We start from the raw sequence: 23510 nt of genomic DNA on the forward strand, positions 1-23510 counted from the left end.
CTACCTGTGGTAGACTAGACCATCCAGTTGTGGGGAAGTCCAGAACCAGAGAGTGCAGCCTCAGAATAGAAACACGTCCATTTAGAACAAAAATGGTGAATCTGTGGAATTCATTGCCACAGTCGGCCTTTAGAGGCCAAGCCAATGGGTATACCTAAAGTGGTAGCTGATAGGTTTTTGACTTGTAAGGGTGTCAAAGATTACTGGGAGAGGTTAGGAGAATGGGTTTGAGAAAGATAATAAATCAGCCATGATGCAGTGGTGGAGCAGACTCAATGGGCTGAATGGCCTAGTTCTGCTCCTATGTCTTCTGATCTATGGTCAAATCCTCAGTCCATTCATCCATTCCCAATAATCTCTCTCCTGGCACTTATCTCTGCTAGCAGCAAAAATGCTACATCTGCCCACTTCACCTCCTCCCTCAACTCAGTTCATGGCCTAAATGGTCTTTCCAGGTGAGGCAACACTTCAACTATGAATGTATTGAGTCCGCTACTGTATCCAGCACTCCCAATGTGGCATCCGGTACATTGATGAGACCTGACATGGATTGGGAGACTGCTTTTTCGAGTAATTCCGCTCCATCTGCAAAAAGTGAATTTCCTGGTGGCCAACCATTTTAATTCCTATTTGTATTCCCGTTCTAACATGTCATCTGTAGCACCTCTTCTGCCATGATGAAGCCATTCTCAGGTTGGAGGAGCAGCACCTCATATTCCATCTAGGTAGCCTCCAACCTGAATGCATGAACATCAGTTACTCCAACTTTCAGTAATTTTTTTTCTCCTCCCCTTCCTTCCTTCTTTAATTCTTCATTCTGGCTTCTTATCCCTTCTCCTCACCTGCCTGTCACCTCGCTCTGGTGTCCCTCCTTCTTCCTACAGTCCACTCTCCTTTCCTATCAGATTCTTTCCACAGCCCTTTACCTTCCCCACCCACCTAGCTTCACCTACCACCTTCTAGCATGTCCTCCTTACCCTCCATCCACCTTCTTATTCCAGCATCTTCCCCATTCCTATCCAGAAATGATGCAAGGTCTCATCCTGAAACGCTGATTCAGGATTTCATTTCCATAGGTGCTGCCTGACCTGATGAGTCCAGCCAGCATTTTATGTGTATTGCTCTGGATTTCCAGCGACTGCAGAGTCTTTTGTGTTTATGATGTTTGCTGGCTATTTGACATGATATTAATCCCCATGAAAAATTAATGAGCCCACAGTTAAGTTTGCCTTCAGTGAAGTTGATGAGCAGCTTCTGACCTGTCCACAGGGTTAACCGCTCTACTAAGATTAGGATTAGGTTTATTTATCACATGTACATTGAAACATACAGTGAAATGTATTGTACATGCCAAATCAAATCAGCAAGGATTGTGCTGCAAGAGTCACTATGCTTCCAAAAGAGCATGCCCACAATTTCTTAACCCTAACCTTTGGAATGTAGGAGGAAATCAGAGCAGCTAGAAGAAACCCACACGGTCATGGCGAGAATGTACAAACTCCTTATAGACAGTGGTGAGAATCGAATCCCAATCTTACAGCTGGTGATGAAAAGTACTGCATTAGCCACCATGGTAGATGAATAAAATCCCACTTACCAGTGTTAGATATACAATTAATGCAAGAAATGTGGTTACACGCAATAAGGTTAAGAACCTAAGGTTAAGAACCTCAGAAAACATATTTACAAAACTCTATTTCTGAAAATTTGACAATATAATGGCACAATAACAATAAAGTTACTGCACACAATTCAATACTGCAATGGGCCTTTACTTTGTTAAAGCTATAAAAATTTAACCCTTAAGGCTGTTTCAAATCTTGAACTGCACTTCACTGAACAAGTTTGTTAGGCATAACTTTGCCTGAGTTCAACCGAGGATGAACAACTATCCAAAATGTTCCCCATTTTAAACAAATTACATGCACAATATCTGTTTTTAGCTATGCAGTAATCTCCATTCACAAGCAACAAAATTAGCATTTATTAATTAAAAGAAAAAATGGACACAGATGATGGTATCCTTTGGTTCAGGCTTATTTATAGCCATATCCTACACTCCAGTTAAAGATAATAAGATTCAAAGTACATTTATTATCAAAGTATGTAAGCAGTGTACAAGCCTGAAATTCTTCTTCCCCGCAGTCACAAACAAAGAAGCTGGAACCAACCCATTCAAAGAAAAATATCAAACATCAAACTACCTTCCCCATTCCCCCATGCAAAAATGGCAACAAAAAAAAGTGAAAACCAGAACATAAAACACAAAAATCAAAAGACATATTTCAGCTCACTTCAGCTCTGTACACCACCCCAATTCATTCAAAAGTCACCCAAAAGTTAATAAAGGAAGAGTGACCATACTAGAACTAGAACACATCATAAAAACTGAATCAGTGACCAAATCTACGGTCTGCATCTATTTAACTTGCTCCAGCACCATCCATCAACAGCATCGAGAGAGACAGTTGATGGTGCTGACTTGAAATATACAAATTCATTGCTTTACTTACATGTTCATCCCTGGCATGCCAGGACCACCTAAAGCATTCAGTGGGGGTCTCATTCCTCCTCCGTAACTCTGCAATGATAACCAAGGGTCAGACTACCATAAAAAAAGAAAAACCAGAGAGGAAGGGGGAAAGAAAGGAAAGCAGATTAATGATTTCCCTAGTAGGATACGAGGACGATGGCCTTTGTTTCAAAACAAATTATATTGAAAGCTTACTGGAAACTTAACCTCCACAACCACATCAAAATGTGGATTTTTTGTGCCAAACATTTTTTAAATGTATGTAGTTTAGCATGCTAAAAATAATAAGTAATTCTGAATAATTGATACATTAGCTTGCATGTGAAAAATGTACACAGTCAATAATATAAAGACAGTTACTAACTACCTGGGGTCCTAAGGGGGGAACCATACCCCGGGGAGGAGTCATTCGTTGCATTGGTCCACCCATGGTTGGATGTCCTGAATGTCAAAATGTCACAAGTGCAAATTTTTTTAAATCAAATTCCTTCAAAACATCAAGGCAAATGCAAAGATAAACATTTTAGTTGATTTGTATATTTCATAAATTATATACATTAAGCAGAAATGTATTTTGGAGCCATCTACTAAATAACTGCACCAGAATTAATTCAGAACGTTACATATTAAATATATTGCCCCAATAGAAAGCAGATAAATATTCTGCTTTGGGAGAAATTGAGGGTTCTGGCATAAACTACACAGAAAATTATGCCAGCTTTTAGAAATGGTTTTGCCCTCACAAATTTTTGCTCAAATGCATACACAGTATCTGACCCAAATCAGTACTTATACTGTTTTAAAAAAAACGCTTGAAACAGATTTTAAAGTACTTACTTGTTGTGTGAATCATTCTGGATCAGGATGTGCCTACAGACCATTCCCCAGAAAATGCAACAATTTTAAAGCTAGGATGGAAGGCTTTATTAAAAGCTCATGGCTTTATTAGCGGTGGCACAGTAGCATAGCAGTTAGCACAATACTTTTATAGTGCCAGTGTTCTGGGTTCAGTTCCTGCTGTGTCAGTAAGGGTACATCTCCCTGTAACCACATGCATTTCCTTCAGCTGCTCTGATTTCTTCCCACATCCCAAACACACAGGAGCTAGTAGGTTAATTAGTTACATGGGTATAATTGTGCGATGTGGGCACATTGGTAACTAACTAAGTAACCCTAAACAGCTAACTAATTGAGAAATTAAGTAAATATATAAAGTATTAACTGTTTCTGGAATTCAGAGGCATTTTAAACATTAGGCAATGTGATGCAAAAAAACTTAGAAGAAAATTTTGAGGCAAAAGATAAAGTTAATAAATACTATCTTCAGAAACAGGCTTTTGATCTTCTGTGTCTGAGAGTATCTTCCTCTAATAACCCACTTACCCTATGATCTCCAGCTACTGTTTTGGACCTCCTCCTTACTTTCATTCTCTCTCTTCAATTTTACCTTTCTAACCTATTATCACTATAACCACTTTCTCACCCTTCCCCTACTGCAAAGTTTTCTCTGTCCCGCTGCTACCAATTACTTCTGCAGATCGTCTCCAGAGACCTCACTCACCACTATACCACCTCACATCCTTCCCTTCCCTCACTTCATCCTCCAGCTGACAACCCCCAAGGATTAATGGTTCAATTTAATATCAGAGAATATATAACCTGAAATTCTTACCCTCCCAGACATTCACAACAAAAGGGAAAAAACTCTAAGAATGAATGACAGAAACATCAAGAGCCCCAAAGCCCCCCACACACATGCAGCAGCAAAAACATCAAGCCTCCATCACCTCCCACTTGCTCCAGAAAAAGCACCAACTGCCCTCCCTCAGGAAGCCAGGGTGAGTGGGGGAAAGAACAGGAAGGCAGCAGTCTGTACAGGAGCATGTTACTTTGTGGATGAGTGAATGCAGACATGCCCGTACATATGTCGTAGAACCCTGTCAAGCATGAGTGGTGGCTAATTTACCATAACAATCCAACTCTAAAAGAAATCAAACAAAAGCAACTTGCATTCCTCAGTATGAGGTTCAGACTAGGAACAGGGGGTTCAAAGGCAGCTCTATAAAACGCTGGTTAGACTACACTTAAGAGTTTAGTGTTCGGTGCTGGTCACTTTGGAGAGGGTGCAGAGGAGATTTACGAGGATGCTGCCTGGATTAGAGAGCACGTCTTATGAGGATAGGTTGAGTGAGTTTGGGCTTTTCTCTTTGAAGCAAAGTAGGATGAGAGGAGACTTCTTAGAGGCATTGATGGAGTGGACAAGCAGGGACTTTTTCTCAGGGCAGAAATGGCTAATATAAGGGGCATAATTTAAGGTGATTGGAGGAAAGTATAGTGGGGATGTCAGAGATAAATTCTTTTCTTACACAGAGTGGCAAGTGCTTGGAAAGTGCTGCCAGGGGTTGTGGTAGTGGCAGATACATTAGGGACATTTCAGAAACTATTAAATGATGTACATAGGTGATAGAAAAATGGATGCTGTGTAGGAAGGGAGGTTAGAATAATCTTGGAGGAGGCTAAAAGGTCAACGTAACATCATGTAAGTGTACATTGTGTTGAACTGTTCTGCATTCTACGAGGACCGTCAAGGACAGTCCTGCCAGCGATAGACCTGAATGTCATTCAACTACCATAGCCTGAGAATTAAACTATTTATCAGTGACATTAGTACAAAGTGAGACACAATAGGCGTGCGAAAGGCAAATCAAAGAACGTAGTAGTGGTGGTCCTTCTCCTGGAAAGACTAAGTAGTAATCTTCATGTGGTTGATTTCCAAAAAATGTGATGATCTAATTTTTATGAATACCGCTCCCTAACACCCCCATGGGAGTGTCTCGTGACTCTCTAGCTCATTCTAATGTGGAATCAGCATACAACACTCAATACATGCACTATGAGGAAACTCCACACATTATGAGGTGTATAGATAGGGTTAATTCAAGCAGGCTTTTCCTACTGAGGTTGGGTGGGACTAGAACTAGAGGTCATGGGTTAAGAGTGAAAGATAAAATGTTCAAGAGGAACATGACGGGAAATTTCTTCGTTCATAGGGTGGTGAGAGTGTGGAATGAGCTGCCAGCAGAAGTGGTGAATCGGGGTTCAATTTCAACTCTTAAGTGAACTTTGGATATGTACATGGATGGGAGGGCTATGGCCTGGAGCAAGGCAGAATAAGGCCTGCTTCTGTGTGGTAGGGTTCCATTACTCTTTGTCACTCTAATCTGTAAAGTATGTGAGGTGTTCATTCAAGTGTCTAATAGCTGTACAGAGGATGTCCTTCTGTCTGTCAGTCCGTGTGCACGCTTTTGTACTGATAAGAGGTGGGGGTGGGGAGAGAATGACCAGGGTGAGAAGGATCCTAGATTATGTTAGATGCTTTGCCAATGTGTAGTTATAAGTGTGAAAAGGAAGCTGGTTTGTGTGATAAACTGGGCTGCATTCACAACCCTCAGCACTTCTTGTGCTCTTGGACAGAGCAGTTGCCATTCCAAGCTGTAATGCATCTGGACAGGATGATTTCTATGGTGCATCCAAAAAAACTGGTAAGAGTCATCGGCGACATGCCAAATTTCCTTAGCTTCCTGAGGAAGTACAGGCACGTAATCACTATAGATAAGAAGTATATGTCATAATATCCATCACCTATGATTAACCGAGTTTAAATTATTTATAATTATTTTAATAAATGTACCTAACTATTTTCTACCTAGATTAGGTTGTTATTTTTTTTAATTAAATGTTTAATATTCAAAACTTTTCTGAATGTACTTATTTGCATACTTGCACTTAAAAAATTGCACCTTCTCAAAGACCTGCAAATTAACACAATTTACTTGCAGCTCCTGAGGATGCTATCAGTTGTGTGGGAGGGAACTACTTCTGAAGAACATTTTTTAAACTGCTGAAAAAGATTACAGAATTGAGTCATCCCGAATGGAATTTATTCAAGTGAAAGGAATTACCCTGAACTAACCCAGCAAAATAAAGCAGAAGCCAGGGCATTCTACAAATAGAACCATAATCAATAAACATAACTAGGACAGGAAAAACAAAAAGAGGATTTTAATCACATCTCATACCACTACAGAAGAACTCACCATGAAATAAAGAACTAAGATAGGTATTTACCTTGCTGTCTTGTTGGGTCTATTCCACTTGGCAGCAATGGTTGTGTTCCAGGAACTCCTCCAAGTGACTTTTGGGAAGGAAGTGAAAGGAAAGAGATGAAAATGTACTTTATTTCCAAAATCTGAGGTTTAATTTATTTTTAATCTGGTACACCAAATATTAGATGTTGATAATACACACATATTATTCAGTTTGTATAACTGTTAAGCATATGTATAACACTTGATGCTTGAAACAACAAGCAGGTCAGGCAGAATCCGTGGAAGAGAAAACATTTTAACACTCTTTACTTCCACAGATGTTGCCTGACCTACTTAACTTTACTGCTTAAACCAGTATCTTCTGATTTTATTTCAGTTTTCCAGCAGCTGCAGTTTCATTCTGTTCCCATATTACTCTCTTACGTACACACTTTACAAAGAAGAATAGAAGTAGATTCAAATATTCTACTGTAGTGTTTTATCATCTCCACTTCTAATCTAAATCCCTATATGGAAAAAAAAATCACTTTAGGGAGCACAGGAACACATGACAAACCCTATTCTAGAAGTAAAGAATTACTATTATAACAGGTATCAAGACAACTTTTGTAACCACATTATGACTTTCAAAAACTTTACATTATCATAGATTCTGATGAAAGGTTACTGAACCGAAACATCAACTCTTCTCCTCTCTCCAAATCATATGTGACCTACTGTATGTATTTCTTATTCTCGTTTCAGATTTCAGGATTCACAATATTTTTATTTTCAATATTAAAGCAAGATTATTGCAAGTAAAGAGGAAGAAAATACTTTGTCTATTTATATACAACTCTAGGAGTTACCTTGCACAGGCTCTTGAAAGTATGGGAACCGTTGCAGAAGGGATGCAATTAAAATGGCTGAGTCGGTGTCAACTAATACCCATACTACTGGCTGAAGGTACTACAGCCATACTAGTACCACAACTATGCCATGTGTTTGCAAATCCTCTAGACCTTGGGATTAAAGTTGTGTACCCAATGATGGGTAGTATTGCAGAGCGCAGATGAGGGCTTCTAATCATGGAGAGATTCTAACAGATTAAATCAATGGTCAAAACTGTGGTAACTTCCAAATATGTGAAGTTACCTACTTTGACAAAAATAGCATAAATTAGATACTTTCTAAAACAGATAAAACTTGAAGCAGTGGAGTTCTAAAGGGATGGGGTAGGCAAGAGACAGCGTGGTTGAGAGGGGAACAAACAGATTTCATTAAGAACGTAGAACAGTACATCACAGTACAGGCCCTTCAGCCCATGAAGTTGTGATGAATTTTTAAGCTATTCTAACCTTTAACTCCTATATAGCCCTCCATTTTTTCTCCATGTGCCTATCTAAGAGTTTCGTAAATGCCCCTAATTTATTTTCTCTACCACCACCCCAGCAGAGTATTCCAAGTACGTACCAGTCTGTGTAAAAAACTTATTACTCACATTCCCTCCCACCCATGTCTCACCATGTTATCCTCAAATCATCTTAAAATTATCCCCTTCATATTAGCCATTTCTATCCTGGGAAAAAGTCTCTGGCTGCCCATGCTACCTCTGCTTGTTATTGTCTTATACACCTCTATCAAGCTGCGTCTCATCCTCCCTTGCTCCAAAGAGAGAAGCTCTAGCTTACTTAACCTATCCTCATAAGACATGCTCTCTAATTCAGATAGCATCCTGGTAAATCTCCTGTGTACCCTCTCTAAAGCTTTGAAATCCTTTCTATAATAAGGCATATAAAAGGGGATAAAAGCAAAAGATGACCAAAAAACTAACAGGATGTTTACCTTATAGATACATCAAGGAGAAATCATACTCCAATATGCAAGACCCTGATTAGACACACCTAAGCTATCATACACATTTCAAGCAAGACATCTTAGAATGGGTACAGCTGGCGTCTCTGGGTGATAAGGGCTCCTTCCTGGGAACTGTCCACAAGTCCATTTCTCCCACATCAGAAATGTCTATTTCCTAGAATAACCTACGTTCTATTGCCTGCATAAACTTGCAATAATTCTTTCATTTCATTGAATAACCACCCTAAAATTGACAATCATTAAACTAATGGTTTGTATTAATTAACAAACACCATAATATGTTTTATTATTGTCACTAGCTTGAAAAATACTTCAAAATGCAGAAACTGCAGAGGTAGATTTCCATTAGTCGGGTCACTCATTACATGGAAGACCCTGTAGTGTCCTTGCAACAAATGCAAAGCAGATTTAAGACCATAATACCATAGGACATAAGAGTAGAATTACGACTCATCGATTTTGCTCCACCATTTTATCGTGACTAATTTATTATCCCTCTCAAATCCATTTTCCTGCCTTCTCTCTGTAACTTTTGATGCCTTGACCAATCAAAAACCTATCAATCTTTGATTTAAATATGCCTAATGACTTTGCTTCCACAGCTGTCTGTGGCAATGAATTCCACAGATTCACCATCCTCTGGCTAAAAATATTTCTCCGTATCTCCGTTCTAAATGGACGCCCCTCTATTCTGAGCCTGTGCCCGCTGGTCCTAAACTCTCCAATTAAAGGAAACATCCTCTCCATATTCACTCTATCGAGGCCTTTCCATATTCAATAGGTTTCAATAAAATTCCTCTCATTTACCTTGAAGTCACCTTGCAGCTCTGATTTTTGAATTTAACCCATTTAGAAGATAATCTATACCTTTATTCCTTACACTTCCCTGTGCTATATTCCATCTGCCACTTGTTTGCCTATTCTCCCAATCTGATAAAATCCTTCTGCAGACTGCCCACTTCATCAACACCGGAGATGGACTTCCTCTCCATCTTTCTTCATATTATATGTAAACTTGGCCACAAAGCCATCAATTCTGTCATCCAAATTACTGACATACTGTTTAACACAAAAAGGAGTGGTCCCAATAATGACCCCTGTGGAACACCACTGTTCACTGGCAGCCAAGAAGAAAAGGTTCCCTTTATAGCTATTCTTTGCCTCCTGCCAGTCAGCCAATCTTCTATTCATGCTAAAACAAGCAAGAGAAATAAATATATATATGGAAAAAGCTTATAATATTTTCCTGTATATTATGAGCTAGCTTACCATATTTCATCTTTTCTTTCTTTATTTAAATGCTTCTGTTGTTTAAAAGCTTCTCCAATTCTCTAACTTCCCACTAATTTTTACTATATTATATGCTCTTTCATTTGCTTTTTTGCTGTATTTGACTTCCCCTATGGGCCACGGTTGCATCATTCTCCCTTTAGAATACTACTTCTTTAGGATGAATCAATACTGCGCCTTTAAATTGCCTCCAGAAACTACAGCTATTACTGTTCTGCTATCATCCCTGCTGGTGTCCCCTTCCAATCTATGTTGGCCTGTTCCTCTCTCATGCCTCTGTAATTCCCTTTACCCCAATGTAATACTGATGCATCTGACTTCAGCTTCTCCCTCTCAAACTGCAGGGTGAATTACCACAGTGATAAATTAAGTAATTAGTCACAGTTTCTGAAAATAGATACCTGAAATTTGGAAGAGTAGTGTAATATGATTGAAATTTACATCTTCTGGTAATCAGGTCCAGTTAACTTAACCGATTCCTTCCTCCTGGGTCTTACCTGAGACCACTGAGGTCTTACTGATACAGCATGTGACCCAACACAAATGTTTCTATTTGTTTTATTTAGAGATACAGCACACTAAGAGGATTTTCTGGCCCAATAAGCCCTTGCCACCCAGTTACAGCTACGTGACCAATAAACCTACTGGCCAATGTCTTTGGAATGTGGGAGGAAGGTGCAGCGCCAGGAGTAAATCCAGTCAGTCGTGTGGAGAATGTACAAACTCCTTACACAAAGCAGTGGGAATTGAACCTGGGGTCCTGGCACTGTTACACTAACTGCTATGTCTCTGTGTTGCCCCAGGACATCTTCTACTTATTGTTTCCTTCAGCCCTGAAACACTGTTTGCAGCATTTTCTATTTTTATTTTACATCAGCGCTCTGTGGCTTCTTGATCTGACTTGTCTGCAGGACCTTCTCAGCTGTCTGTCACTTCCATCAGAATGTCAGGATCAGGATCAAAACTCACTCCCGTGCCTGTGATGATATTGTTGTTATTGGTGCTCCCCAAACGAACTGGGTGTTCTGGCAGTGACTGGATTCAATGACACTCTCCCATTTAAGCAGTGCAGGAATGACTACAATTAATATAGATTTATTTTGGCTGATGTGCAGGACTCCTGAAGTCACTGACGTTTAGCATCCACCAGCGTGGAAACATATTTTGCATACATTCCCTAGTCACTCAAAAATTGCACATAAACAGCTCTAGAATAAATAAAAGGCACGTAGAGCACTACAGTACAGGCCCTTCAGTCCATGATGTTGGCCGGCCTTCATAACTACTCTAAGATCAATCTAATCCTTCCCTCCCACATAACCCTCCATTTTTCTATCATCCATGTGACTAGCTTTGAGTTGCTTAAATGTCCCTAATTTATTAACTTGCAATGTTTTAAAAAAAGTTTTTCATATGTTCAAGATATCACTATGTTCTCAGAAATAATTAATAGTCCATTGATTACAAGCAATTTTATTTATTTTTTTTCTTTTCATCCTTCAGGAGAGAAATAACATTGTAAATACATTTGCTCTTTGTGCACACTAACAATTAAATGCTCATGCAGAAAAACTAAAGGATATTATACTTGTAAATAATTATGATGAATTTGAAATTACAGTAAAGAAATGCTCTTTGTTTTCATTTCCTTTACAACTGTGGCTCAGTCTGCAAAGTATAATTATTATAGTCACTCCAATAGATCAAAATATCAAAATCACGGATGCAGAACAGGAAAACAACTTTTCATAAAATACCATCGATATGTACTGTGTGAGTCAAATAATATTTTACCTGGTTCGGTATTCTAAGTGGTGGCCTGGGGCCTCCTGGATAACGAGGTGACATGAAAGGCTGCTCGCAAAAATAAATGGAGAAAAAGAAACTTGTCACTGGAAAGAATTAAATTTGTGTACCATACTTAATTTCAAGTTTACAATTCCACCCAATGTCCCATTTTCAGATGACCCTCCCTCCAGGCAGTGCTCTTCAAGCTCAAGACACGCTACTTCCCCCATGCTGTCGAGCTGATCAATGTTTCTACCACTCCTACATGCACATCAGCCACTCCTTTCCATAATCCCTCAGCACCCTTCATTCCCCCATCTACTGCCAAATTATGCTTCATACCTACACTTACATAGTTACAGTCCTACTGTGTTTTCATATGCCCTGTTGCTATCCAGAAAAGTTCCTCTTGTCTAGAGTTATTGTCACTTTATCATTTCCTGTCACCTTACATCCAGCTACTCATGTACCTAGTGTCACTGTATGTTCAGGCATGTACATGCAATCAGTCTATGTAATACGCTTATAACATACAAACGGATTCAAACAGTTCCTTTTACATTATGTCTTATCAGAATGTTTTATATTTATATTTATTGTGTTTTTTATGGTTAGAGTGTTTTTTTTAATCCTACATTGGATCCGCCGGATTTCTTTCTTTGTTACACTCGTGTATTGAAGAATGACAACAAACAAGATTGAACTGTGAACCTTGAATATAACACTTAATCTTTAAGGGGCTAATGGTCCATACCATCAAGTTAGGAGCATCAATGAAAATCTAAACATCTATCATTCTTTTATCTAAATATCACCAGTTACAGTATCACAACTCAGAACACATTCAGAACGGTTTTAAGCAAATGTCTCCATTGTTAAGTTGATATGTCAAACACGGTAATTCATTGTGTCAAAATATTGTCAGTTTTATCAGCATAGAACTTAATCAAACCATGAATAAATCCGTGCAAATTATATGTTAACAAAACACAAGAGTTATCTACGTGTTTAAACTGTACAACAAAAAATTCAAAACAAAACAGAAGGCTATTCAGGTATGCACGTGATTATGACTTCAATCTGTTATCGACAGCAGTATTATAGAGCCATAGAGAAGTACAGTACAGAAACAGGCCCTCTGGCCCAAAAGCATTTAAACTGCCTACTCCCAACAACCTGCACCAGGGACCATAGCCCTCCATATCACTATTATCCACACACCAATCCAAATTTCTCTTAAATATTGAAATCGAGCTCACATGGACCACTTGTGCTAGCAACTCATTCCACACTCTAATGGCCCTCTGAATAAAAGAAGTCTGCCCTCATGTTTCTTATGTTATATTATGTTCCCCTTTAACTTCTTACCTTTCACTTTTTAGCCCTGATCTCTGGTTTCAGTATCACCGAACCTCAGTGGAAAAATCCTGCTTGCATTTACCCTATCTATACCCTCATATTTTTGTTTACTTCTATCAAACCTAACTATTTCACCATAGGAAGGATGTGGAAACCGTAGAAAGGATGTAGAGGAGATTTACAAGGATGTTGCCTGGTTTGGGGAGCATGCCTTATGAAAACAGGTTGAGTGAACTCGGCCTTTTCTCCTTGGAGCGACAGAGGTTGAGTGGTGACTTGATAGAGGTGTACAAGATAATGAGAGGTATTGATCGTGTGGATAGTCAGAGGTTTTTCCACAGGGCTGAATTGGCTAGCATGAGAGGGCATAGTTTTAAGGTACTTGGAACTAGGTACAGAGGAGATATCAGGGGTAGGTTTTTTTTAAAACGCAGAGCGGTGAGTGCGTGGAATGGGCTGCCGGCGGCGGTGGAGGCAGAAATGAAAAGGTCTTTTAAGTGACTCCTGGATAGGTACATGGAGCTTAGAAGAACAGAGGGCTATGGGTAACCCTAGGTAGTTCTAAGGCAAGGACATGTTCGGCACAGCTTTGTGGGCCGAAGGGTCTATATGGTGCTGCATGTTTTCTACGTTTCTAACCTATTCAATCTTTTCTTATAACTCAGGTCCCTCCAGACCCAGCAACATTTTTGTAAATTTTCTCTGTACTCTTTCATGTTTACATATTTCCTGTATGTAGGTACCCAAAATTGCACCCGATACTTCAAATTGGGCCTCACCAATGTCTTATATAATCTCAACAAAACATCCCATCTTCTGTACTCAATATATCAATTTATGAAGGTCAACGTACCAAAAGCTTTCTTTACAACCCTATCTACCTGTGATGCCACTTTCAACAAATTATGTACCTGTACTCCCAGATCCCTTTGCTCTACCACACTCCTCAGTGCCCTACTGTTCACTCTGTAAGACCTATCCTGGTTGGGTCCTACCGAAGTACAAAACCTCACACTTGTCTGCATTTAATTCCATCTGCCATTTTCTCAGCACATTTTTTCCAGCTGTTGCAAATCCCTCTGCAAGCCACATTAGCCTTCCTCACTGTCCACTACACCTCAAAATCTTGGTGAAATCTGCAAGATTGCCATGTAAATACTAATAGCTCCCTGCTGACAAACTGTTTTTCTGGACAACGTGCTGTAGTTTTATCATGTCCATAGTGGTATCTAATTCAGTTCCAACATCCCATATTCTTTGCTCAGGTTCACAGTTCTGCCTTTTTAAAATACAAGCTTCTCCCAATAGAAGACTCTTACTGAACCATATTGAAAATTGAAAGGCCTAGATAGAGTGAACATGGAGAGGATGTTTCCTATAGTGGGGGAGTCTAGAACCAGAGGGTACAACCTCAAATACAAAAATGCCCCTTTAGAACAGAGATAAAGGTGAAATTTCTTTAGCCAGAGGATGTGAAATCCATTGCCACAGATAGCTGTGGAGCCCAGTCATTGGGCATATTTAAAGCAGAGGTTCAGTAAGTTCTTGATTAGTCAGGATGTCAAAGGTTATGGGGAGAAGGCAGGAGAATGGTGTTGAGAGGGATAATAAATCAGCTATGACAGATACAATGGAATGATTTGCCTAAATGTTTCTGTCCTATACTTATTGTAAAAACTGAATCAAATATATATCAATGAACTTTGTGAAAATCTGAGTGCTTGTCCATACCACAATTCCTATCTCAACTAGGTCAAATTATGACACACAAATAAATTTTAGATTTTAAATATTTAGAATATGCCAACTCTTGAGACTTAGACACATGTGCTGAAGCATATTGTTTTAATGACAATGAATCACAAAGAACCATAAAGATTTACTAATACATTTCCAACGTTCATTTCTTAATACTGCAAGTGCCACCAAGTATAAATGAAATAATTTTCTATACACCCACTTGGACATTAAAATCACCAGCTTGGGCAGCTTACTGCTTTATGAGATTGTGACCAAATGACAATGTGCCAAATGTAGCAAGTTACCGTTTTTATGCATTGATTTCACATTTTATAAACAAAACTGGAAAATTAACTTTATTTATCACATGCGCATCAACATATACAATGAATTGTGTCATTTGTGTCAAAATCAAATATTGCTGCCTAGAACAGTAAGCCTGCAGTATTTGGCCCTGTGCAGACCTTGGCAAGAAACCTACAGTGACTGACCTCTGAATCCAAAAAAGTAAATGCATTGTACAAACTCTTTGGTCCATGATACTGTGCAGACCTTTTAACCTACTGCAAACATCAATCTAACACATCCTTAACTCATCACCCTCCATGTTTCAATCTAAGAGTGCCTTGAATGTCCCAAATGTATCTGTCTCTACCACCATTCCGGCAGCATGTATCACACATCCACCACTCTGTGTAAAGAACTTATCCCTGACATCTCCTGATACTTTTCTCCAATCCTGCCCTCTCACATTAGAATGGATAACTGAATACTGCATTTAAATACTGCTTTTATCTATCTCTGCAATTGAACTCATTGAAAACAAATATTAAAAATGCACATTTCCTAATGTACATTCAAATAATGGTTGAGATTTTATTTCAAAGGACAATACTTCTGAAGTATGTCAGTACAGTCTGATATGCATGAACATAATCTACATTTTAAAAAACTGGTTAAACTATGAACATTTTAGAGCTTAAACTGCCCCACCTTCTACGTTTATATTTGTCATCAAGAATCTGAGGCCAATCAAAATTTGTTTCTGTTATCAGCAAGTTTATTGAGTTCATTCTAAACCAATAGATGGTACTTGTTTTGTAAGAGATCATTCTTCAGCTGGATAGCAGCAGCAGGAGCAGGAAGGTAACTGAGGCAGAGAAGTATTATAGTAAATAGCCAGCATGTTGCTAATATTTTATTTAGAGACACAGCACAGTAACAGGCCATTCTGGCTCAATGAGCCCCTGCTGCCCAATTACATCCAAATGACAATTAACCTACTGTACTAACCTGCTGGTCTTTGGAATGTGGTGAAAAATTGGAACCCACGGAGGAAACCCACGCACTCATGGGGAGAATGTACAAACTCTTTACAGACAGCGGTGGGAATTGAATCTGGTTGCTGCCATGTAGTAGCATTATACTAACCACTATGCTACTGTGCTGTTCCAAACATTTTGAAACTTTTTCCACTGCAAATTGGTTTTAAAATAAAAGTTCAGAGATGGCATGAGTTTCATCTACAAACCCCATTTCCAGAAAAGTAGGGATATTTTCCAAAACGCAATAAAAACAAAAATCTGTGATATGTTAATTCACGTGAACCCTTATTTAACTGACAAAAGTATAAAGAAAAGATTTTCAATAGTTTTACTGACTAACTTAATGATATTTTGTAAATATACACAAATTTAGAATTTGATGGCTGCAACACACTCAACAAAAGTTGGGACAGAGTTAAAATAAGATTGAAAAGTGCACAGAATATTCAAGTAACACCGGGTTGGAAGACTCCACATTAAGCAGGCTAACTGGTAGCAGGTGAGGTATCATGACTGGGTATGAAAGTAGCGTCCATCAAAGGCTCAGTCTTTGCAAGCTATGATGGGTCGTGGCTCACCCCTTTGTGCCAAAATTCGTGAGAGAATTGTTAGTCAGTTCAAAAGGAACATTTCCCAATGCAAGATTGCAGAGAATTTAGGTCTTTCAACATCTACAGTACATAATATTGTGAAAAGATTCAGAGAATTCAGAGACATCTCAGTGCATAAAGGGCAAGGTCGGAAACCGCTGTTGAATGCGCGTGATCTTCGAGCCCTCTGGCGCCACTGCCTAAGAAACTGTCATGCTACTGTGACAATTATAGCCACCTGGGCTCGGGAGTACTTCGCAAAACCATTGTCACTTTACACAGTCTGTCGTTGCATCCAGAAATGCAACTTGAAACTGTATTACACAAGGAAGAAGCCATACATCAACTCTATGCAGAAATGCCAGCGAGTTCTCTGGGCCCGAGCTCATTTCAGATGGACTGAAAGACTGTGGAACCATGTGCTGTTGTCAGATGAGTCCACATTTTAGCTAGTTTTCGGAAAAAAATGGGCGTCGAGTTCTCCGTGCCAAAGATGAAAATGACCATTCTGATTGTTGTCAGCGAAAGGTGCAAAAGCCAGCATCTGTGATGGTATGGGGGTGCATCAGTGCCCACGGCATGGGTGAGTTGCATGTACGTGAAGGTACCACTGTATTTGAGGCATATATTAGGATTTTAGAGAGACATATGCTGCCATCAAGGCAACGTCTCGTTCCCGGGACGTCCATGCTTGTTTCAGCAGGACAATGCCAGACCACATTCTGCACGGGCTACAACAGCGTGGCTTTGTAGACACAGAGTGCGTGTGCTTGACTGGCCTGCTGCCAGTCCAGATCTATCTCCTATTGAAAATATATGGCGCATCATGAAGAGGAGAATCAGACAACGGAGACGACGGACTGTTGAGCTGCTGAAGTCTTATATCAAGCAAGAATGGACAAAATTTCAAATTGCAAATCTACTACAATTAGTATCCTGAGTTCCAAAATGATTAAAAAGTGTTATTAAAAGGAAAAGTGATGTAACACAATGGTAAACATGCCTCTGTCCCAATTTTTGTTGAGTGTGTTGCAGCCATCAAATTCTAAATTTGTGTATATTTTCAAAATACAATTAAGTTTGTCTGTAAAACTATTGAAAATCTTTTCTTTGTACTTTTGTCAGATAAATAAAGGTTCGCATGAATTAACATATCACAGATTTGTGTTTTTATTGCGTTTTGGAAAATATCCCAACTTTTCTGGAAATGGGGTTTGTACATAGTACTGCCCAAAATCAAACCAGCAGATGTAGTGTGACGTCCAATTGTGATATGAATTACTTCTTTGCACCCCGCCCCCACCCCCAGTAGTCAGTGGGAACATAGAAGCAGGTATGTAGAAAAATTGCTCATAGTTGTAAGAATAACAGGTTGTATTCGTGGGAGGTTTTAATCTCCCCATTAATGCCTGGACCACACAGAGTGTTAAGAGTTTAGACAGGATGGGATTTGAGAAATGTGCCTAGCAGTGTTTTTTGAGGTAATATATAGAGGGATCTACTTGCTAATAATGGACCTCCTCTTGGGGAGAGAGGAAAGTTAAGTAACTGATGTAATAGACAAGGAGCACTTCAGCCCTAGTGACCATTATTCTATTAGTTTTTAGTGTCAGTAAGGGATAGAACAGCTCCACAGTTTAGGACCCTAAACTGGAGCAGAACTAGTTTTGAGGGAATTAGACAGGATCTATTGGAGGTCTATTAAGAGAGGCTTTTTGAAGGGAAAAGAACAAATGGTAACTGGAAAAATGGTAACTATTAACAAATACTCATCCTCAGGCATTTACAGAAAAAAATACAAAGGAATTTACACAAAATTATGCATAACAAACAAATCCTGACAAACAGCCAAGGTGCAAAAGAAGGCATACTGTGCAAACAAAAAATGATATTGAGAAAATAAGTACAAGTGCAGTTTGTTGAAAGCAGCATCACGGTTAAACAGGATGATGAGAAAGGTGTTCAGCACACCGGCCTTCAGCAGTCAGGGCACTGAGTATAGAAATTGAGACATTATGTTGCAGAGGTACAAGCTGTTGGTGAGCTCACACTGCTATAGGAAAGCTGGGTTAAACTAGTGATAGTGCAGAGAAGATTTATGAGGAAAATAACAGGACAAGGCCTGAATTAAGGGGAGAAGCTGGACAGGCTAGGTCTTTATTCCATGGAATGTAGGAGAATGAGGGATGACCTCATTCTCTCAGTTCTAATCAACAAGCTCCAAAACCTGGGCCTTTGTTCCTCTCTCTTCAACTGGATCCCTGACTTCCTCACCAGGATACCACAGACAGTCAGGATAGGAAATAATATCTCCTCCTTACTGACAATCAACACTAGTGCATCTCAAGGATGCAAGTTCAGCCCACTGCTCTACTTTCTCTACACCCACGACTGTGTGACTAGGCAAAGCTCAAGCGCCATCTATAAATTTGCCAATGACACAACTACTTTAGGCAGAATTTCAGGTGGTGATGAGGAGGCATACAAGAGCAATATAGATCAGATGGTTGTGTGGTGTTGCAGCATTCAACATCAGTAAGACCAAGGAGCTGACTGTAGACTTCAGGAAGGAGAAGTCAAAGGAATAAACACCAGTCTTCATCAAGGGATCAACAGTGGAAAGGGCAAGCACTTTCAAGTTCCCGGGTGTCAACATCTCTGAAGATCTATCCTGGGCCCAACATACTGACACAATTACAAAGAAGGCATGACAGTGGCTATATTTCCTTAGGAATTTGAGGAGACTTACTATGTCATCAAAGACTCTCGGAAATTTCTACAGATGTACTAGAACATTCTAACTTGTGTTTCCATCTGCCATAGAGAGGCCACTGCACAGGATCAAAAACAGCTGCAAAGTTGTAAACTCAGCCAATTCCATCATGGGTGCTAGTGCCTCTAGCATCCAGGAAACCTTAAACATGTGATGCCTCAAAAAGGCAGCATCCATCATTAAGAACCCCATCAACCAGGCCATGCCCTCTTCTCATTGTTACCATCAAAGAGGAGGTCCAGGAGCTTGAAGAAACAGTTTCAGAAACAGTTTTGTCCCTCTGCCATCAGATTTTTGAATGGACAATGAAGCTATGAACACTACCTCATTTTTTTCTCTCTTTTTGCACTACTTATTTAAATTATTTTAATATTTATACTTTATAGTGTATCGTTTATTTTATTATTATGCATTGAAATACACTGCTGCTGTGAAACAACAAATTTCACAACATGTGCCAGTGGTATTAAACCTGATTCTAATTCTGTCCTTGCAGTAATGTTTAAAGTTATGAGAGGCATAGTTAAAGTGTACAGTAGCAGCCTTTACGCCAGGAAAAAGGAGTCAAGAACTAGATTGCATAGATATGGGGTGAGAGGGGAAAGACTCAGAAAGGTCTTGAGGGGCAACTTTTCTCCAATATAAAGGATGGTAAATATATGAAACAAGCTGCTAGAGGAAGCAGCTGAGGCAAGCAGGTAGAATAGTGTAATTTACGGTGGGGAAGGGTTGATAGGGTTGGGCACATGGACTTGTTGGGCCGAAGGGCCTGTATCCATGCGGTGTTGCTCTATGACTCAATCTGGAGTTAGTTGCAATGATATGCCATCGTGTTGGTTATGTTTAAAGCACGTTTTCTAATATAAATTATAATTCATTGATATTACAGTTTTTACTAGATTATTTTAATATTAAGAATATTACTTAATGTTTGTAAATTAACCTTTGTTAAAATATTTATACTTTTTTCAACAAATTAACATAACTAAATTGATAGCTGGATAAGGTTTAAATATGCTAATAAACTAACCTGGAATACAATATACAACATTATGTAGAAAACACAAAGATTTTGGCTTGGGGATAAATATTTCTTACCAAACAATGACAAACATGCAAAATAACACATACACATCAGCGTTGCAAGCAAAACCAAAACATTAAAAAAACCAAATCACAGCTGTACTAGAAGTGATGAATAAAATGCCATTAGAGCAAGTAGATCTATATTTGGTCAGAGGTGGTGTTTACACAGACATGGTTTGATCTGAGTAACTACTTGTGCCTTCCTACCTGGCTGTGAGGTCCCATCATGGGATTGCTGGGATTATGTGGTGGAGGCTGTGCGTGTGGAGAGGGCTGTGAACCTGGTGGTCCCTGCAGATAATTGCAAACATAAATTAGCCAGCAGCACAGCCATTAACAACAGTACTGATCACTTATGCCTATTTTCATAAACTATAAGTTAGTTCATATGGTGATTCTCAACATGTAAGTGACATTAATAAGCAATTGATTCCACTGAAACTATGTACACATAGTTTTCTAAAATGCTCCACTGAATTTAGCCCAGGCATTATAATCCTAGAAACTTCTGAGTGTTGTGGAGATAATATGTTTTACCTAGCAATGTGATCTGATGAATATTAATTTGTTGACCATATTCATAATATTTTTAATCTTGCTATAACAAATCAGAATTCTTTTATGAAGCATAATCTTCCATTGAAAACATTAAAATATGCTTCAATGTAAAACAAAACTGAAAAAGGACCTAGTTCTTTCCCAGCGTATAAGACAAACAAATGCTCTCTGGCTTCCAACCGGGTACAGTTATCAATTATAAGTGACACTTTGACGACAAACTCTTGCCATCTTCATCAAAGATGCTGCCTGGGCACGTCTAGTCCAGTAGTGTTTATACCCCTGTGGTCTGTCCCTCCTGATTGGTTAGTTCTCATCCAATCAGGTTTCTGCTCCCCCACCTTGTTAATAATCGATGACAGAATTTGTCATTGAAATGCCGACTATAATTAATAACAGTACCCAGCTGGAAGCCCCAGAAGAGTTCATTCATAAAACAAAACTATTTACAAAGTTAAGAGTAAATGCCAAAATGATATTAATAGCTTACAAGTGACATTATGCTTATTTCAGGGTAAATTTACAATTCATTGATGCCATAAATGGTCCTACCGGTGTAGATGTCTAGTGTCTAAAAATAGCTTTTCCATCATTTACTACCAGAAATCACTAACATAGACACCATCACATTTGTAAACAGAGAACTTGTATTTTGGTAATGGATAAATATTCACCTCCAGGCACAGCAGCTATCAATGGTTAATGTAAGACAGAGAAGCAGAATTAGACCACTCAACTCATCAAGTCCGCTCCACGATTCCATCATGGCTGATTTAACATCCCTCTCAACCCCACTCTCCTGCCTTCTTCTCATAATCTTTGGCACCCTAACAAATCAGGAATGTATCAACCTCTACTTCAAATATAACCAATGACATGACCTCCACAGCTGTCTGTTGCAAAAAATTCCATTGATTTACCACCCTCTAGCTTAAGAAATTCATTATCTGTTTTCTAAAGTGATGTCCTTCTATTCTGAAGTTGTGCCCTTGGTTCTAGGCTCCCCACTCTACCCTAATATATCTGTTGCACCATCAACCTTCATCCTATCTGATAGAAGTGATGAATATTTTAAAACCCACTAATTCACTTGGCAACACATTGCAACTTAGGAAACTGTTGTTGAACAGATAACCAGTTGAAATTGAGAATATGCTCTTCTGAATTTATTTTGAATGTAATTAAATTATCTGATAGTTTCATGGGTTTTATTAATGTTGCTGAACAAGTGACTCGTCTTTGTGCTGTGTAAAGTGTACCTACTGCATCGGAAATCTTGATGCAACCATGTGGGAATATCCAAAGCAAAGCATTTTGAATATAATGATTCCTCATGTTCAGCGCATGAAGTACAATATGGAATATTGATATGCTATCATATCTTTCCTTCAGATATGACAGGGAAACAAATGATGGGAACAAAAGTAATTCTAAGTTGGAGAACTGTGCTACTGGTAAAATTCTAAACATAATTCAGTGGAGCTAAATCATCTGCATTAAATGGTATATTACCTTGGACCACAAAGTGATATTGCACATACTAATTAATTTGCTGCTTTATACATTTGAAATACAATAAACTCCTTAAATAATGAATGTGAGTTTGGACAGTTAATCAGTCATTACATGTGACCATTAGTTCGAAAGAGGGTTGTGTGCATTCCTTTATCCCAACTGCCAGCAATCAGACAATTATTTCTGCAAGATGACTACCAATACCCCTTCCAGTTCCTTTCAAAAATGTCCATTTTCTCTGTATTTAGCTGGAAACTATCATTATTTTGCTTACACACGAACCTAACTCACTTTTGAGAACTCTTCATTCCAAGATCTTGATGTTTATTGCTTATATATTTATTATTGTTATTTTTTCTTTTTGTATTTACACAGTTTGTTGTCTTTTGCACATTGGTCGTTTGTCAGTCCTGTTGGGTGTGATCTTTCATTGATTCCTTTGTGCTTCTTGCATTTATTGTGAATGCCCACAAGAGATCTATTCCCAGGTGTGTATATAGTGACATATATGTCCTTTCATAAAATCAAATGGTGCTGTCAGTCATTTACTACAAGACTGCCCATGTTTACTTTTAGTTGTTTTTCATCAAGATTTTTGTTTCCAGATACCACACTAATATCTCTCATGTAACATTTAAAAAAAGAGCAATTACGTAGTAAAATTATGTGGGATTCTAATAGGGATATGCCAAATATCAATTAGATATTCATTAAACCAGGTATATCATGCAGACTTTCAGTGCAATACTGTTAGAATAACATCCTCTCTTCACCTTCCAATTTGTAGAATCAGAAAAACAATCATCAGTTTATTGCCTATTGTTAATCAAAATGAAAAATTCCAGATACCTCCTCCAACCTCGGGAGCTTAAACTTATTGTCAAGGGTTACACTTCACCCAATTCCTTACTAATGCCACTTTCATTCAACTGCTTACGGCTAAGTTCAGTGCAAAACCAATACTGGTTAAAAACCCTTCTTAGGTGA

The 23510-nt window shown here is 38.8% G+C and overlaps 1 protein-coding gene across 8 annotated transcripts in view; it reads right to left on the reverse strand.

Annotated features, from left to right (window-relative positions):
- LOC132393927 (single-stranded DNA-binding protein 2) overlaps positions 1-23510 on the reverse strand; it is a 319942-nt gene that overhangs the window by 62748 nt on the left and 233684 nt on the right. For 6 of the 8 annotated variants that reach the window (XM_059969374.1, XM_059969375.1, XM_059969372.1 and 3 more), the window contains 5 exons: positions 20658-20741; positions 11584-11643; positions 6662-6728; positions 2901-2974; positions 2514-2581 (listed from right to left, as the gene is read on the reverse strand). In XM_059969374.1, coding sequence (XP_059825357.1) covers positions 2514-2581; positions 2901-2974; positions 6662-6728; positions 11584-11643; positions 20658-20741 — 353 coding nt within the window. The remainder of the gene's footprint in view (positions 1-2513; positions 2582-2900; positions 2975-6661; positions 6729-11583; positions 11644-20657; positions 20742-23510) is intronic. The other 2 variants (XM_059969377.1, XM_059969379.1) reach the window with 1 other exon arrangement.

The sequence above is a fragment of the Hypanus sabinus genome, chromosome 5 (assembly GCF_030144855.1).
Source record: "Hypanus sabinus isolate sHypSab1 chromosome 5, sHypSab1.hap1, whole genome shotgun sequence".
In the NCBI taxonomy this organism is placed as follows: domain Eukaryota; kingdom Metazoa; phylum Chordata; class Chondrichthyes; order Myliobatiformes; family Dasyatidae; genus Hypanus; species Hypanus sabinus.